The sequence below is a fragment of the Doryrhamphus excisus genome, chromosome 4 (assembly GCF_030265055.1).
Source record: "Doryrhamphus excisus isolate RoL2022-K1 chromosome 4, RoL_Dexc_1.0, whole genome shotgun sequence".
Taxonomy (NCBI): Eukaryota; Metazoa; Chordata; class Actinopteri; order Syngnathiformes; family Syngnathidae; genus Doryrhamphus; species Doryrhamphus excisus.
Window position 1 is genome coordinate 11490359 of NC_080469.1, and position 19874 is coordinate 11510232.

General features: G+C 39.2%; 1 protein-coding gene across 1 annotated transcript; it reads right to left on the reverse strand.

Annotated features, from left to right (window-relative positions):
• Positions 1 to 470: 470 nt before the first annotated feature.
• tmem161b (transmembrane protein 161B) lies at positions 471 to 17895 on the reverse strand. The gene is made up of 12 exons (XM_058071351.1): positions 17654 to 17895; positions 13085 to 13188; positions 12132 to 12212; positions 10138 to 10235; positions 9860 to 10016; positions 7710 to 7861; positions 7572 to 7632; positions 7352 to 7492; positions 6953 to 7066; positions 6292 to 6466; positions 5067 to 5163; positions 471 to 2364 (listed from the first exon to the last, which is right to left on the reverse strand). The coding sequence occupies exons 1-12, from the start codon at positions 17654 to 17656 to the stop codon at positions 2084 to 2086; spliced, it is 1464 nt and encodes a 487-aa protein (XP_057927334.1). The 5' UTR covers positions 17657 to 17895; the 3' UTR covers positions 471 to 2083.
• Positions 17896 to 19874: the final 1979 nt, after the last annotated feature.

Consider the following 19874-nt stretch of genomic DNA (forward strand, 5'->3'; position numbering starts at 1 on the left):
CTGAAGCAAGGGGAATGTTTCCTTGTCCTGAAGAGCTAAGATCTATTTTCCCGCTGACACGAACGACACAACTACACGAAATATTACGACTGTATTCTCTGAAATTTACGACTTCTCCAACCCCCCCCCCCCCCAATATGGCCTGAATACTCCGTCCTAACCAAGTGGATAAATTATCAGACCTATTTTGGTTCCACAAATTAGTTACTGCCACAAAAAATACAAATAATTTGCTAGCAAGATATGTATAAAAACAAAAAAAAGTAGCCAAAATTTGCCTAGAAGCATATTCATTTTATAAATGTTTTAGAAACGTCATACATGTTCCTTAAATTAGCCTCAAACGGAAATGTCACACACAAACAAATATTGGGAAACTGATTGGTTACTTTTTTCAAGAGGTAGTATACTATATTTATGTGACCTCTGAGGTACTCCCAATCAAATGTGAAGCATTCAGTAAAACCATATTCACAATTTCAAGAACATAATTTATTCTGAAGCAGAAATAAATACATGGAAAAACATGTGTAAATTACTTTTTGAATCCATGAAACACAAAACACTTTCAGTGGTACCGAACTGAAGAAAACTGAATTCTGAAAGTATCCCAGCTACTTCCCAACTGAACAGCCCACACTAAAGGACAGAAGATTAAAATTTGTCAAAAACATGTACAAAACCGATTCAAGTCACCATGCACGCAGACACCAAAAATAAAACATGTTAAAATTAGAAATGTTTACAGGCCTCGACATATTTAATAAATACTAACAAAAATAGTCATTAGAACAAATACAATTGCTTATGTAAGCAGAATGGCAGAAGAGGAAGTGTGGGGAAGTTTTTAAAAACAAAAATCACATATAAATCAGTTTCATTAAACAAATCTTGAAATTAGGCAAGATTGATACATTCATTAATTAGTTCCCCGATGTGTAAAAGAGATGCTGTGATATGATGCGCGTCTCCTGCAGTAAAATTAGTAAAATTCATAACCAACGAGATAAAATAAAACGGCATAAAACTGTGTTGGACCTTGTGGCCTACTTTCTTGAAAGGTTTGGACATTTGTATTAGCTTCTTTGTGTGCACACAGTAAAAAGTTACACTTCAGTCTTACTGTGCGCGAACAGACACACACACACACACACACAGGTATCAAGAGACGACTTCTTCATGAGAGTGAAAAGGCCCTTAAGGTGTGGACTTGGAACACAGGAACACTTGGCACCATTGCTGAAATCCATTGGATTTCGAAGAAAAACTCTAATAAAAAATTAGTGATTTAAATTACAAATAATTAAAGAAAAACAAAAACAAAAGGCATTTCCTCTTCAACAGTAGCTGATCGCACGCCAAGCATCAGCATTGAGATGGTGCAACACAGCAGACGAGAGCGCTGCCCCCTCCCTTTTTTTTTTTTTTTTTTTTTAATAGTCACAGCTGCTTGGAAAGAGCTCAGCACTCTTGTTTCTGAATGGCTCAGGAAAAACTGTGAACTGTGTTCCACTACACATATTCTAACAATCTCTGAACCAAGTCAAGTGTCATTCCTTACTCACGGCTGTGCCACGAACACACACATACACACGCACGTCTACCCTGCTCAGCTGATTGGTTGGTCCTCCAGCTGGACAGCTAGGCCCTCCCTCTTCCTCTGAGACAAAAAGAGCCTGCATTTCTTTTTTAAGACTCTTTTAAACACTTCAGCATCTCAGCGCTTGCCCAAGTACAACATATTAACCTCCAGAAACCTCCAAATTCAGTAAAGTCATGTGAATAATTGTGGACCAATTATTAAAAAAAAAAACCAACAAAACATTTTACCTTGAAAAACTGATGTGTGCCACATGTAAGCGTGAACTGTGTCCAGCATATGAGATACAGTATCTGATCAAAGTCAGATTTAGTCCATTGTTACGCTCCCAGTCCTGATTGTTATCAAATGTAAGAAATGTTGTGTGAAAGTGACTAAAAAGATGTGAATGTAAAAACACAGAGTTCATCTGTGAAGGAAGCACTGGAAGTTGGAGCAGGAGTTTCTGATGATATGGTCTGTCACTGTGACAAGGTGCCTGGCCTACGCTGCCATCAGATATTGGTGGTAGAAGAGGCCGAAGAGGGAGGTGGAGAAGAGGCAAGCGGCGATCCACCACGTGAAGAAAGAGAAGAGGCCTCGGAAAAGCAAGGGACTAAAGACAGTCTTCAAGCCCCCGAGGGCCACTGATAGTTGGGCTACTGACGCCCGGGCTCCCGCCTCCACCGCGGGGGGTGCTATTGGTGCTTCCCCCAGTGCAGAGTCCATCTGATGGGTGCATGGAGGCTCTTCTTCTTCAAGATTGAACCCCCACGAGTGCCCACCTGAGAACACACATAGACGCATTACAAATTAGTCACTCACCAGCCCATGCTAATGTAGTGCTACTCGTTTATGTTGACAGCCTTTGGATCGTCAACTTAAGCGGGCTTCATAAGTACTACTAATCGTTTAAATACTATCCTGCTCACAAATCAGTGAGGAAACCGTAGCGCTCTCTTTGGCAGGTGCCAATCACAAGCCATCAGTGCACTCACAAGCTTGTCTCATAGAGTCATTTTACTGAGTACACTAAATTCATCATACAGCAACTTAACACTTCTAAGTACAGCCCAGTAATATAAAACATGCACGAATAAAAGCTTAAATGAAAAAAAACCCAACAGTTTTAAGTTTTCCCATAAGGCATTGCGTCTGAGAAACCCATTCATTGTGGCGCTGCAATGACGTCAGCCTCCCTCTGGGTTCTGTGCTCCAGGCTCCTCAGCATGCTGTGCTATCCATCTATGTTGCATTATGCATTATGAGTACATGTTAAAATAGCTGTTTTTTTGTTATTTTAACTTGCATTGATATATGTAATGTACAGTGAAGAAAATAAGTATTTGAACACCCTGCTATTTTGCTATTTCTCCCACTTAGAAATCATGGAGGGGTCTGAAATTTTCATCGTAGGTGCATGTCCACTGTGAGAGAGATAAACTAAAAAGAAAAATCCAGAAATCACAATGCATGATTTTTTAACAATTTATTTGTGTGATACAGCTGCAAATAAGTATTTGAACACCTGTGTATCATCTAGAATTCTGACCCTGAAAGACCTGTTAGTCTGCCCATTAGAAGTCCACCTGCACTCCATGTATCATCCTGAATCAGATGCACCTGTTTGAGGTCGTTAGCTGCATAAAGACACCTGTCCACCCCATACAATCAGTAAGACTTTAACTTGTAACATGGCGAAGACCAAAGAGCTGTCCAAAGACACCAGAGACAAAATTGTACACCTCCACAAGGCTGGAAAGGGCTACGGAGCAATTACCAAGCAGCTTGGTGAAAAAAGGTCCACTGTTGGAGCTATCATTAGAAAATGGAAGAAGCTAAACATGACGGTCAATCTCAATCGGAGTGGAGCCCCATGCAAGATATCACCTCGTGGGGTCTCAATGATTCTAAGAAAGGTGAGGAATCAGCCCAGAACTACACGACAGGACTTGGTCAATGACCTGAAAAGAGCTGGGACCACCGTTTCCAAGGTTACTGTAGGTAATACACTAAGACGTCATGATGTGAAATCATGCATGGCACGAAAGGTTCCCCTGCTTAAACCAGCACATGTCAAGGCCCGTCTTAAGTTTGCATATGACCATTTGGATGATACAGAGGAGTCATGGGAGAAAGTTTTATGGTCAGATGAGACCAAAATAGAACTTTTTGGTCATAATTCCAATAAGCGTGTTTGGAGGAAGAAGAATGAAGAGTACAATCCGAAGAACACCATCCCTACTGTGAAGCATGGGGGTGGTAGCATCATGCTTTGGGGGTGTTTTTCTGCACATGGGACAGGACGAGTGCACTGCATTAAAGAGAGGATGACTGGGGCCGTGTATTGTGAGATTTTGGGGAACAACCTCCTTCCCTCTGTCAGAGCATTGAAGATGGGTCGTGGCTGGGTCTTCCAACACGACAACGACCCGAAGCACACAGCCAGGAAAACCAAGGAGTGGCTCCGTAAGAAGCATATCAAGGTTCTAGCATGGCCCAGCCAGTCTCCAGACCTGAACCCAATCGAAAATCTTTGGAGGGAGCTCAAACTCCGTGTTTCTCAGCGACAGCCCAGAAACCTGACTGATCTAGAGAAGATCTGTGTGGAGGAGTGGGCCAAGATCCCTCCTGCAGTGTGTGCAAACCTGGTGAAAAACTACAGGAAACGTTTGACCTCTGTAATAGCAAACAAAGGCTACTGTACCAAATATTAACATTCATTTTCTCAGGTGTTCTTATACTTATTAGCAGCTGTATCACACAAATAAATTGTTAAAAAAATCATGCATTGTGATTTCTGGATTTTTCTTTTTAGTTTATCTCTCTCACAGTGGACATGCACCTACGATGAAAATTTCAGACCCCTCCATGATTTCTAAGTGGGAGAAATAGCAAAATAGCAGGGTGTTCAAATACTTATTTTCTTCACTGTATATTTCCTGGGTACCCTTTTGTTAAGTTGCTGTGTGATGAGTTTAATTTGTTTGTAAGATGACACCGTGAGTCAGACTGTTGAGGAGGCACGACCTCCTGCTATTTCCAATTGGTTGACAGGCTTGTGAGTATTTATCCATAGTTCATGATTGGCTCCTGTCAAAATAAAGAGCTATGTGCTCCTCATGGACTTGTGCATGCCATAATATGTCATTTTATGACAAGGACATGTATGGCTTACACAACCCGTCAGCATATACACCAGAATTTACTGTACATATAGTATTGATACTTTGCGCTGAATACATGATGTTCATCGATATGTCGTGTTGAGACTAATTCACATAGCCTCTACTGGCTCTAACTAACGGGTGCACACCCTTTCTGCCTCAGTTCAAATAATCAGGTAATTTCATGTGAAACTGTCTTACTAAATGAAATCATTTGACAGAAAATACATTCACAGATAAATCAAAACTAAAACAAGAGACATACTTTTGACCCACTTTGAGACCACAAGTACTGAAAAACTATCTATCATTAGGCTCACCTAATGTTTTTAGCAGCAAGGTTGTATGCAGCAGCATCACTAGCGGTGCCACATACTGTAGTGCGATAACACACAAGTAGTAAAAAACACGTGCAACCTGAAAGAGAGCAGACAAGACAAAAATACAATCAGCAAATGAGGAATCAAGGAAACAATCATTTCAATGTGTGAACAAATAACATGAAAAACATCATATCCATACATACTGAATAATAAACATTTAAAATAAATAAATAAAAATACATTTCAGCAATGCTTAATATGAAATTCTGGCGATGACCATTATGTCAATTCATGCTACAATGGAAAAACTAGCAATAGCGATTTACAAAGAGATTCATATACAGTATGATTTTGATTTTTTTCAGCTCAGAAAAAAAAGAAACTTTTTCCATTTTTTCATTTTTAATGTTTCTTAAATTGACAACTAAAACAATTCCCGGGAAGAAATTATAATTATCTATGAATATTATGACTTTATTACCACAATATTTTGACTTTATTCCCTTTGTCATTCTAAATTTTCCCAACCTAATGTTCCAAAAGTCACAACTTTCCTGTTTCTTTCTTTTTTAAATATTTTTTTTAATATATTTTTAAATATTAAAAAAAATATATATATTTGTTTTTTCCTCATTTACAACCTTTAAAAGAATATACATTTTTTCTTCAATATTAAACAATAATAAAAAATAATACTGTATGCCTCTATATATTTTTTTGTTGATATGACTTTATTCCAGTGAAACCATTTTTTTGTGTAAGATTACGACTCGCCCTAATAACAACAAAAATCTTTAATATTTTGACTTTACTCATATTTTTACAATGTACCAAGGTGAAATATAAAAACAGCCCTGTGCCACAAGCGGCCCCCCGAACCACACTTTGAACACCCCTGAAGTACATTACATAAGAAAATCAGATTCTGTGTGACTCTCTGGGGATGCTACACTGTGACTGTCTGCCGTCATAACACAGGTGTGGCTTGTCATAATGCAAAGGCTACAAATTTTAACATAATAAATTAGTTATTGTTGTTAATGTGTTATTTTTGATGCCCCAAATAAAACATTTACTTGCCGTGCTTTAGTCAACAGTAAAAATTGTGGTTTGTAATGTGGGGCTGATGTCTGATTTCCATTGCTACAAAGCCTGAGAGATGCTGACTTGGCAATCTGATATAAAATACAATGAAAATTATGATGCAAATGATATCAGTTACCATCTTCTGCAGGTCGACGATACTTATTCGTCCTGCCTCCTTTTTCATCTGCTCCACGCCCTTCTGAGCCAGGTTGAGGTAGGCCTGCAAATGATGCCTCATCATCGCGAGCCGCAGCGCACACATCAGTATGATGGTCCATAACCGCAGTGTGTCGTACGTCTGCTCAGCCATCCTGATATGGACAAGTGGGAGACAGCGGTGAGTCACACCGGAAGAATGAGGTGAACGGATGGCAGCTTTTCTTTTTAACTGCTACATCACTCCATCATGTGGACTGTGCGCCGCAGGGGAAATATAGTTCGAGCAATTTGTAAAGGGAATTTTTTTTAGCGTAGAGTTCCTCTTAAGTCTCAGGAACTACACAGACAAATGTCTTGGGACAGGTAGTCAATCAGGTGTTGGGGAGAACCCTCAGCTTTTTATGCATCTTAAATTTTTAGCAAAAGATTTTGGATGAATATAGGCTTCCGACTGTGTGGAAAAAGTTCCATTCCAGAACGACTGTTCCCCAATGCACATAGTATGGCTATATGAACTTAGGAGCCCTGACCTCAGCCCCCTCAGAAGATTGTTAGATAGTTACAGTTTGCTCTTTTCAAACAAATCATCTCTAGCATTGTATCGATAAACTGAATTAATTTGGGTGCAGTTGACTTACAAAGGCATGCTGTCCTTTCCAAGGGTGGGGTTCATTATGTAGTCCTTGGTAATGGGCTTCACCCACAGCAGGACCATGATCAACGGAGAAAGGAAGTTGATATGAAGCAAAGTCCTGCAGAACCAGAAAAACAAAACAAAGGAGATCACCATTCAAAAATAATGGTATATGATAATAGGAATGATAATGATAAATGAGCTACACGGCGGATGAGTGGTTAGCAAAGAAGTGTGTAACGGAGTACAAATGAAATTAGTTGATTTCAATAGATTGTCTTTTTTTTCCCATTGTACTTTACTTAAAAGTAACCTCGCCTCATCCATGCATCGTCTTGTCTCATGACATCCCTACTAGATAGTAACAAACACCATAAAATAACGGTAAAATAGAATGCCTCACTGTGTAAATTTGGCTGTGGTCACATTGAGGGCATCGAGGTGCATCTGTGCCAGTCGCAGTCCCGGGAAGGTTAAAAAGGCTCCAATCAGGGCACAGAGAAAGGCTAATATTAGCTTGAAAGTAAGTTTTGATATGGGACCCCTGTGAAAGAGACAACACAAATGCATGAGTCATGAAGAATTTCTAAAGGCAAAATAAACATTTCTGAAATCACCCTTACTGCGACTCCAAGCCCTGGTGTTCCAGGAACTGTAGAGCACTATCAGAAAAGTTTGCAAAACCTTCATATGAAGAACAAAATACATTACAACTTGTAAAAGTTTAGTTGGACATTGGAAAGAGTGATGCATGCACTTACCAGTCTCCAAACCAAACTCCAGATAGTTTTCAGTAACAATGAGAATGGCCATGGCTTTGACAAAGAAGAAGAAGCCGAATGTAATGCAGAGGGAGCGCTCGCCTCCTTCTTCTAGCTTAAAGTAGTGGGCCGTCAGAGAAAAGAGGGTCTTGCTGAAAGGGACACAGTCAAAGAAAATGGTCTCAAGAGGAACACACGTCTGTTTGATAAAGAATTGCTTTGCTGGGTATATCTTTATAAAGCACAACAAAGTTAACGCTGCCTCCCAAGTATTTTTTTATTATTATTTTTTCCTTTACATCCTCTTACCGCACCAGACAAGTGTCATCCAGAATTTATGAGATTTTAAAGCCATGATATTCAAGCTGCAAAAGTATAAACCTAATGTATTCATATACACTCACTACACACATTTATTTTATGCACCTGCATAATCTCAGCTCAAAGAGAAGGTCTGCGTTTACAAAGAGCACTATGCACGCACGGTCGCAGATGTGCATTGCAATTGGCATCCTCAAAATGTTTTTGATAGTCTATACGTACCATAAGCAGCTTACATTCAGGTTGTGACAGTAAGGTGAGCTCATAAATTAGAAAGAGAGATACAATACTTCACTGCACTGTCTACTAAACTGTTACAAAAACGTAGTCAAAGGAAGACGACTTGTATTCTGCACACGAAATATCTCCCCAACACTGATTTCTCCCAGTGGGATATTGTAATTTTTAATTTTTATAGACGGTCATGTGGGAGAGTTGTTTTATGTGCTTATATCTTACCACGATGTAGAACTGGTCTAGAGTGTCATTGTAATTACACATGAACCAGGAACACTGAAATCAAGTGCTCCATTAGCACATATATTGAAAAAAAAAACCTTTTTTCCTCATATTCATAGTCACATGTCATCTGGTCCCTGGTCTATCTTTTCCCAGTGAGCATGTCAGGTGTTGCACTGAGAAATTTAGGTCTGACGTAGCCAGGAAATGACACACAATCTGACCGCGGCAAGCCAAGGTTGACCAGGAGCACTGGAAAAGATTGATTCCTATGGTTGGCGGCAAGGATAATGCATATTATTAGACCATCATTCAGCATAGCAAAATAGTAGGGAGCCGTGGACCATAAAGGTGCTGGCAGTCAAGCCTAGTAGGGGAGCTCCAAGTCATTTTAGACCCTCTGCTGCTGCTTAGGTCTGCACTATCATACAAAAATGAATTGGCCACTCTAAAATGTGACATTTACTATAGGATGGTCGTAAGTGAAAGCAATGGAAATGTAATTGCAGGTGGAAGTACCAACGCAAAATGCTTCGAAAACCAGATGCAAACCAGTGGAATACCACGTTTGGCTTTTACACACAATAACAAATGTTACGAGTACAAACTATATGGGTCGTCCTGATACAAATTTTCCAGGTCCGATCAGATACAGTTAATGCAGACTTGAATATCAGCCAATGTTCTAGTCATACATACTTTTATGACTTATTTTTGTGGTGTGGAATGTAAGATTTGATTAGTCAAACAGAACAATGAACAATAGTAGATATGAAAAGCTTTTTTTGTTTTTTAAAAATTGCGTCTCGCCATAATATAGAATGGTTCCAGATGCTCCATTAAGCGTTTAAACCCGACCTTACGCACCTCCTATTTGAGCTGGTCATTCTTTCTGATATAGCTAGTGGCTTCTTGTCATCCTGTGGGACTTTCCCCATGTATGCGTGATGAATTTCCCCTAATGCGTGATGAATTTTAACCTTTGTGCATCAACAGTGTTGCAGTTTTGTCTGTTTTGGACTCACTTGGCCAACATCTCTCCTACTCCTTGCTAAAATTGTTAGCACACACTGTTGTTGGGATCACACAGGCTCTATTGGCTGTTGCCAGGTAGACACGCAGAATCAACTGCTTTTATCAGAGATTGTAGATGCAGGCTGGTATGATCCGGCAAAACCGCAAAAATAAAAAAGATACATAGTGAGAATTAATGGAGAAAGGCAAATACCTGGACTGCTTTTTGAAAGCATCTGGGATGGTATGATAGTCATTATTTGGCTGTTTGATTTACATGCAAATGAAACACAGCATTGCAACATGCATGTTGTCAATTGAGACGAGGCTCAATATGAAGAGCGATTCAAGGATACATGACAAAGGCCAGCACTAGCAGGCACCAGACCACACTGATGTTCATCTCTCCTGAGGGCTGACCCACACTGTAGTACAGCTCCGTTATGAGATAGACCACAGTCGCCGATACTGTGAAATCAACCAACCACTGGAACTCGGGGAAGTAGTGCAATGCTGGGGGCACAAAAGAAGAGAATCGATTTTTTCAAAACCACATCTACATTTAGATGGCGCAAACAAAATATAATTATTAAAGTGAGGTCATTGGAAAAGCCTTCAGAAAATGTGTTTATACCTAATGTGTCGACTTCAGTAATGCATTTTGTCTCCAGCTGTAGATCGATGTCCTTGGGTACAGTTAGTGGCTTGGTGTCTATGTGACCATTGTACTTCCTGGTTTAAAGAAGACACAACATGAGGAAAAAAAAATCCAACTTATTCAATAGAATGTTTGACCCTTTTCATTCAATATAGTTCAACAACCAACATATTGTATCATCATACAGGACTGGGTAAATATGTGCAAACTGCTACAGACTGTACTACGTCATGCTGGGTGTCAAGCATTTTGACACTCTCATACAGCAAACTGGTGTAACCAAAATAATAGAAACACCTAACATGCTCATAACACACCATCTATGATAAAAGATGTGATACGTGTTAAAATTGCAGCATGATGTACGATTTTCAGCCCATGTTTAGCTCTGTTACATATTTTGATGGAATCGAAGAATATGTCCGCTGTAAATTATTCTGTTCTTGTGACTTTTTTTTTTCGAGAGAAGTCATTTTCATAAATGTTGTAGCCATCACACAACAGAATACATACTTTCCAATAAAAAAAAAAAAATGTCCAAGACACTTGCGTACCTGTGAAAATGTCACTACAGTAAGAACAGTTGGACAGTAGTATTTTTACTTTTACAAAGCCGAGGGAGCAGTCAATAGGCAGAACTAAGTCACTCACAGCGGGTAATGGAGAGCTACTCTGTGAGTGTGAGGAACAGTCTGATGGGCCTCCTCAGTTCTGCCCTTTGTTTGTTCAGCCCTGTGTGTGTGCTACATTTACAGGACAATACCACTGTAAGACTCTCAGGCCAAAACATGCCCCAGACAGATTTCATCTCAGAGGCACCTGACAGCAAGAAAAGGGGCTCAGCTTCACCTCTCACTGAGGGAGTCAGCCAGCGAACAAAGGAAACTGAGCTGCATGGCACGAGCTAGCAAAAAGACAGTGGTCCATCTTTTTCTTCAAGGGATTACGGAACATGTGGTGCAGGAGAACACCGGCCTGCCTCATACAGGGTCGGAGAAAGGGACTATTCTGGAGCAGATTCAACGGTCCTTCCCCTCCCCTGTTTTAGGATTAGCTTTCAGTGGTTACTTCAATTTCTATTCTTATTAAAAAGAGAACAACAGGAAATGGACAATATTCATCTGTTCAATCTATGGTTCAGCATCCACCTATACTGTACCTCAAAAATAGCAACTTTCTTAAAAAAAAATCTAGAACATATATAAATATGTGGTTTCCAGAGTGAACCCAGGCGCCTTTCGATACATATTATTTTGACACACTGGTAATTTCATTATTTACAAGTGTATGGCGCTACCATTGCGTAGGGTCGCTTTGGAAATTGAGACAGACAGATACTTTATTGTACAAGAAAACAACAGAGCATTTTGTTTTTTGTGATATATATACGTAGTTTGGTGAATGCATGGAGTGGTTAGCACCACACAGCTAGGAGACCCAACATGCTAGGTTAATTGGCGACTCCAAATTGTCCATAGGTATGAATGTGAGTGTGAATGGTTGTTTGTCTATATGGGCCCTGTGATTGGCTGGCGACCAGTCCTGGGTGTACCCGCCTCTTGCCCAAAGACAGCTGGGCTAGGCGACCCTCATGAGGATACGCGGTATAGAAAATGGATGGATTGTTTGCTATTTTATACTTAGTATATTTAATGTATTTGTAATTTCTGTTCATGGATATGATGTGTCCTCTGGACTTCATAAGAACGACGGTACAGTGACACCTTTGTTGCCACCTTTGAGTCATCATAGCGCCTGGATTCTCCTGGGTCCAGGTAGGTTGAGAAAAAAGTAGCGGCTTGTACACGGGAAATTACGGCGTACAACATACAACAATGTAACATTGAGGAGGACTGAGGAGTCTCCAGCTATCCTCATACCTCTCTCTTCTCTCTGGGATCAAACAGTTAGCTTCTGTAGTCTCGCTATAGCCTGGAATCACACTGCAGCTCGTCTTCATCCACACATACCTGTCTTTCCTCTTCAGTCCTTTCTGTTTCCCAGCGAGGTTCCTCAACTCATCTTCCGTAGGGTGCTGATACCACCGCAGACTAGCAAAGAAAGAGAATAGTGCCAAAGGTGAGGAATAAGTGGTAATAGGTGCACAGGAAATCAGCTGAATCAGAATTCTCCTTCCAAACTGATTATCAAAAAAAAATCCCTACTGAAAGATATTTTATTGCTTGCCTGAGCTACAACTTCACCATAAAATAAATGCTTACTATGAGGTTGGGAATAGTCAGTAATATGATCTGGGCATTGCTTACCCTCTTGTGTGATGCCCTTGATTTAAAAATAAGCAATATGAATATTGAAAATTGCTCTTCAACGCAAAGTGTATCATGTCTTGATTCTACAAATGTGACTCCCAGCATTTAGAGCAGCTCTAAACGTCATGGTGACCCCCCCCAAAAAAAAACAGCAAAGTGCTTCTAAAGTCCTCCTTTACAGCTCCTCTGTTACAAATTTAAGAAGCACTTGTGAGAGGCTTTACAATATCAAGGTAATCTGTTAAGGGCCTCATTTAACAGCATCATTTCAAAGGCTACAATTTTATTCACAACCCTGCTCTTCATGCATCATGTGGAACTTCTGACTCAAATATTTATTCATTTATTACATAAATATCACTTATAAAATACAGTCCTCTTGCCAAATGAATTCATTCATCAAATGAAAAATATATAAATTATTAAAAATCCCATTTACTTAAAACACACACACACACAATAATATTTATTTTGACCCAGAAATCTCTATGTTGTTAACATTACTTTCCCACTTCTATCCAAAATGTTTGACTCACATTGACCTATACTGCTCTCCACTCTTTTCAGATGAAATTGTCCTGGGGCAATTAAATAAAAAGACTGGGAAAAATAACTAAAAAAAAAAAACAAAGCTGCATGACAATGGGAATTACCTGCCACTGCAGAGTAGCCATCTTGCGAAAGAATAATGAGGTATGATTTTTTGTATTACACTGGCCATTACCATGGTAACCACCAGCTGCACTCCGATCACACCCTGTGAAAATAGAAAAGGTTTAAATAACATTTAAAAAGGTAATAACATTTGAGATAAAGCAGTTACACACATATGAAGAGACAGAATTTCTTTGTCTTGCTTTGGTGGCATGCCGTTGGCAAAGAGAGAAGTAGTATGTTTTTACTATATGCTGGAGAATGAATAGGCACAGCAACCTTGAATATGACTCAAAACATACCAGTGTTTCCCACAGGGTTGCATTCTAATTAGGGATGTTTTGATCAAGTGTTTTTGCCACTGAGTCAGAGTAATTTGATTTTGAGTATGGGCCGATACAGAGTCCCGATCTGATACTTCTGTAATACATAAAAAAAACAAACAAAGAAATTGATCAAGGATATCCCTTATTTTTATTTTATTCGCCTTATTATAACAGACCATTGTGAGGTATCTTGAACAATGACATATTAAATCATTTTTTGGGACTTTAATATTAAGTAAAAATGTACTATTAAATAAAACCTGGCTGGCGACTAGTCCAGCTTCTCACCCAAAGACAACTGGGATAGGCTCCCTGCGACCCTAGTGAGGATAAGCAGCATGGAAAATGAATGGATGGATGGAAAGGAATGTGAACAAACAGCACCTCAACTCAAAATACCCAGCAGGCATATAAACAAATAAGAAAATAAAAGTGCCTCAGTATCTTCTTATGAGGTACTGGCAGAGCTTTCTTATAGAAAGAGTGGTGAGAGGGCATGTCATATTGGGGTTCTAAGTGCTCTATAGGTATAAGAAATCACTTTCTACAAAGGTGAAAGGCAGGTCATTCATTGCTACCTTGCTACCATTTGTGCTACCTTGACTATTATGCCCTGCATCTTTGCGTTGGCATTTTTCCTCTCCTCTTCAAAATGACCTGGAGGGTGGGCTGACTCATCTTCGGCTGTATTGTGTTGGTTGTTTGTTTTTGAGGTGTCGTATCAGGTTTGTCGTGTTAAATGCTGCCTCTTCCTTTCCGCCTCTCGATATCCTATCCATCCAACTATTTTCTATACCTCTTATTCTCACTGGGGTCACAATGATATGGAGCCTATCCCAGCTGACTTTGGGGGAGAGGTGGGGTACACCCTGGACTGGGAACCAGCCAATGGCAGAGACCATATAGGCAAACAACCATTCATACCTATGGACAATTTGGAGTTGTCAATTAACCAGTCAACGCATTCTGCTTCCACTTCAACCCGACAGCATTGACTGTCAGGATGAAGTGAAATCTGTAGTTTTCCCTTGAACTTGGTTGTGTTTGAGGTGTGCATACAAGTTGTATTTCCTGTCTTCTTTGTCACTACTTTCAATCAAATACGACATCAGTTTGGTGTTCATGCGCTTGTTCATTCTGTTTAGAACCAAAATATTCCCACACTGGGGCTGTGGCATTTGCCATAGAAACCATTGCTTTTCTGCTGTTAGCGTATGCTTGCTCATACGAGGCTAACTTGCTGCTAACACTCCATGTATCCACTCATTAGTAGACCCTCCTCCACGTACTGGGACAAAGAGGCTGAATGTCTGAAAGGATGGTTCACTCTCTCCTTTCGTTCCACTCTAGCACCAATGTGCACAGGCAGATGCAGAGTGAACCCTCTCATCACCCAGCCTGTGTGGTAAAGAGAAAGGAGGAAAACAAGCATGCCTGCATGCAGATGTCAATTTATCGACGGTGGCAAAATTATGGATTTTATTTATAGCTGGATTAATCCATTATCATGACAGGCCTATTGAAGGACATATCCTGAAACAAACGTGATGTCAATGCACAGCTACTATAGACAGTGGATTGTATAGATTTTTGAAGAGAGATTAAAAAATATATATATATTCTGATAATGTTATTCACATTTTAACAGGTGACATTTCTGATGTGACAACAGCAAAATTACACATGATAAAATAAAAAAAAAGCCCAGTGTTTTAAAGCCCAGTGATTTGAAAAATTAAAAATTAAAAGAAAAATTTGAAATACAATGATCGAGTCCCAAGAATGTCTTCAGTAGGCCTTAAACCTGTGTCAAAAACGGGACATGACAGTCCAGACCGGCACACTAGACCGACATTTGAAATTGGTCACAGGGCTCATCCACGTCACACAGCGTGGTGTAAGCTGCAAAAGCTAAAGTCAATACTTCGAGACTCACCGAGGAGAGGGAGTGGGTGCCAATAACTTGGCAATTATCTTTGCTCAGAGGTGACGGGTCGCCAAACATAACATCTGTGGCTCAAAACCCACCGCCCCACCTCACTCCAGTGAATGCCTTGGTCAAGTTATATAGGTCAAAATCCCACATCCTGATGTCAGGTGGGTGCTGCTGACCATTCTCCAAGAAGAATCTCACACCTTGGGGAAATTGAATCAGCATGGCCTCTCTTATCTGGACCACTCTGCTTGACCCCCTCCACCTGGCAACCAATTGAAATCTGTGGGGGGTGGGCAGTAGATTTCTTTTTGGCCCATGAAGCTGAACTTGAGCTGTTATTGCATCAAGCTTCCTCTATTTTGGTAATTTTGTGTATGTTTAAAGACATCTTAGTGGTCAAACAAACAATACGACGCTTTATTGTATTTCATCAGATCACAATAAATCCAGTGCCCTCCCTGCTTCAGGGACAAGCACAAGTTAACACTATCTTAATTTTATTTTCTATATAGCACCACATCACAAGATAAGTAATTAACATTAGTGTTTGCCCTACAATTCTCTTAGGAGTGTGCCCTACCCTGTCCTCCCAAAAAACGTCAAACTACCATATTTTCCGCACTATAAAAGGCACACTTAAAATTCCACGGTGCGCCTTATGATCTGTAAAAATGTTGTGCAACTTTGGTAAGCACTCCGCTTCACTGGCTGACCGTTCCCGTTTAAGTTTAGCAGAGTCTTGTATAAAAAGCTCTAAACCTTACCCCATAATGAACACTCAACACTCAATTGTAAAGCATATTTAATTATTGGTAACAAACTGGCTAACTTTTGTAATGGGATGTCAGCCTTTGCACACATTGCTCCACACATTGTGCTTGTGATTAAGAAAAACATAGTCACCCATGAAATACCAAATGCATATGCACATATTTTTATGACACTCGTGATAGTCGGGTGTCTGTGTGTGGCACCTTGTGAGAAGCAATGCAAGGTAATATAAAAATTAGGACGAAAGAAGATGACTGCAAAGCAAAATGCCACAGCCCCCGTATGGGAATATTAGCAATGAGCAAGGGGAGCCCATCAACATGAGCGAGCCAGTATGCCAAATTTGTTCAAAAATTGTGGCAACATGAACACAACAAACGTGCCCACCTAAACACATCTACCAGACATAGCTTTCCCATCTGGGGGAAAAAAAACACTGCACATCGAGAGTCAACACTCACTGAGATGTTTGACTGGCAAAGTAAATTCAAACAGAACAACAAAACTGTGTGCTTTCAAATACAGTAGTTTAATAAACCACCAAAGATATGCTGCTAAAACAGGCAGTGCAAATTGATTGTGAGAACCCAAATCCACAACTTTCCAGACTGAAAGATGGCACATTAAAAGAAATACTGCATAATTACGATGTACTATTATTATGTAGCATTATAATAGTGGCGGTTTATTTGTGCCAAAAATATTTACAATACAATTATAATAATTATTATTAAAATGTAAAAGTTGATTAATATATTGTTGGTTAGCATCCATTTCTAGGCCAGAAAACATTTCAAAATGCATCTGAATTTTTCTGAGACTCGGTTAAATAAAAAGGTTGTTTGTCCAGTCATTTTTTTCATAGTACTTTTCTTAAAATATATGTTAAAATCCAGCCTTGTTTCATTCTTATGGACTCAATCTCATGTATTGCCTTGTCTAATGACACCCCTATAGAAAACCTGAGCTAAATATTTTATTATTTTATGCATATTGCTGTGTGAGTACTTAACTTACAGAGTAATGGTACAATTAACACATTTTAATGAAATGAAATAGTCATAGTACTGCACATGATTAAGCTCTATAGCCCCTCTAAGGGCATCCAGAGGTCAAAGTAAGTAGATTCGGGTACATGACGACACTTGCTTAAAAAGCATCCTGCTGCCAGCTAATTCATATGCTAACAGGTAGCCTTGCAACTATTGCTAATTTACCATCACAAAACACTTTACTAACACTAAAATACCAGGAAGTGCCGGTGTACCTTTGTACATCAGCCTAATTAGAATGCTTATTTTGTGCAATAAATGCAGCATAAGAATGTATGCAAGTAAACCTCGGTGAGCTAACTAAGAGCATCAGCTGAGCATGGCTAGTTGCTCTGCTAACATCGCAACAAAATGGACTGAGCTTGATCTGGATTCAATGCAATGGCAGAAAGAATAACACATATCCCGTGGCACTAAATTATTATTCAAATGATGCAAAAAACACAGACGGAGATAAATAATTGTTAGCTGTCACACACTCACCATGTTGATGCAGTGCACCTGAAACAGGCTCAACGCCGACAACACTGAGCACTCCGAGCTGGAGACAACACGGCGAGGAGCACATAAGCCCTTTTTGCAGCGTATACACAAAATAAATGGAACTTTCAGTCAAAATGTCACTTATCCACCGCGGAGGGGTTACATCGTCACAATTCAATTGATTGCAGCTCCGCTACTAAGTATTTTCAACTGCAGTAGAGGTCACGCTGAAACTCCGGGTAAAAGGGTGACCGCAAATATGCCTGTCACAAAACGGGAGATATTATCATTTCATCATGCCCATATTTATTTATATATCATATTTAAAACAGTGTTATTTTTAAACAAAATTAATGATACTTATAAGTATTAAAATATAGCTTAAAATGTATTCAGACATTGTAGCATTTTGAACAGGCGAAAACCCGACTACAATATTTGCTCTTTAGGACCCCATAGACCGGAAAAACATTTTTTTGAATAACTTTATTGACAAGCTTTTTTAACTGATTCTTTGACTCTAGTAGTACAAGGTTTGATGTAATTTAAAAAGAAATGATTACAACTAGAAATTAGATTTAAGAAGTACTAAGTGTATGTAATGTGTAGTGTAAAATGCAGATGTAAAAGCAAAAACACAATTTAAAATTATGTTGATTAAACTATATATATATATATATATATATATATATATATATATATATATATATATATATATATATATATATATATATATATATATATATAAAACCTATAATATATGTTAATGATCATATTAATCGTAAATGTAAAACTATTAATTGCCTTCTGAAATAAATCAATTTCTTCATTGATTATTATATAAGTTAATACTCATTAATACACACCTAGTTGAACAATTACAAGAATTTACATTTTAAACGGTTGGATCTATAAGGAGGTTGTTAGAAGGGCTTCAAAGTTCAAAAATAAGAAATGGGAGTGAGACAACAAACATTCTGAGTAAAGTGAAATAAGATGTTCACCAGCTGATCAAAAGTTTAAGATGTGGATTCAATGTCATTTTCTGTCAGGTATTCACACTGCACCATTGCTGCTGGACGCACTACAATAGTCATTGGAAACGTCTTCAATGATCCTGAGGGTTAAGGAACTATGGAAGTCAAGTGCATGGCAGATCAAAAAATTGTCACTGACCCTGAGCCAGAGGATCCGATTGGCTGTCCGTCAAAACATCGGACCATCCTCGACCTAAATGAAAGTTATCACTGGACTGAGTGCAGTCCAATAACCATCAGACAGCATCTGTCAAAAAAGGGTTTTGATAAACACAAATTGTCAGCTCCACAAAATTGCCCGTTTGGAACATGCAGGATTGCACCAAACATTGGACATTGAAAGGTGGTATAAGTTTTATTCTTTGAAGAGTAAATAATGCAACCTTAACAGTCCTCATGGCTTCCAACGTTACTAGCATGACAAGGAGATCCCACCTGAGATGTTTTTCACACGGCACAGTGGAGTGGGCGCCATCATGCTCAGTGTGCTTTTCCTGTAAGGGAACAATGGAGCTTCAAGTTGTGCAGGGGCGTCAAACAGCAGCTGGTTTCGTGGAGATGTTGCAGAGGGCATCCTTCATGGCTGAAGGCGCTCGTCTGTGTGGTAAAGACACAATAGGACAACACGGCAACTAAATCCAATTAGGAACATTTGGGGATGGATGGCATTACGAAAATGGGCATAAGTTCCAGACAGAGGACAGTGGATGCTCTAATGAAGGACTGTCATCAACATTCCCACTAGCCTCACTGGGATCAATTTTGAGATGCTTAACAAGAATGTCGCCGATACTCATTAATGAGTCTTTTTTTGAAATTTTTTCTATTTGAGAGTGGGTTTAGGGTTTTCTTTTTAGCCATGGTCTTAAACCTTTCATCAGCTTAATTCCACGTCTCACTCCCATTTCTTCTTTTTGCATTTTGAAGCTCTACTTGAAAACTCCTTGAGATCCAACAGTGCAAAATGTACATTTATTGCAAAATTTCAACTGTTCTTAATGTTTTGATTAGGAGCGTATCTAGAAAACTTTTCAGATGAACTTTTTTGACCCTTTTGTGATAAATAATCCCACCACAATATGTAAAGTTCAATGTTAATAATAAGTTCTAGTATTTATTTAGCATATTTACTGTTAGTTTGAACAATATATTAAACTTTCAGGTTGCAATAAAATGGTATAAAT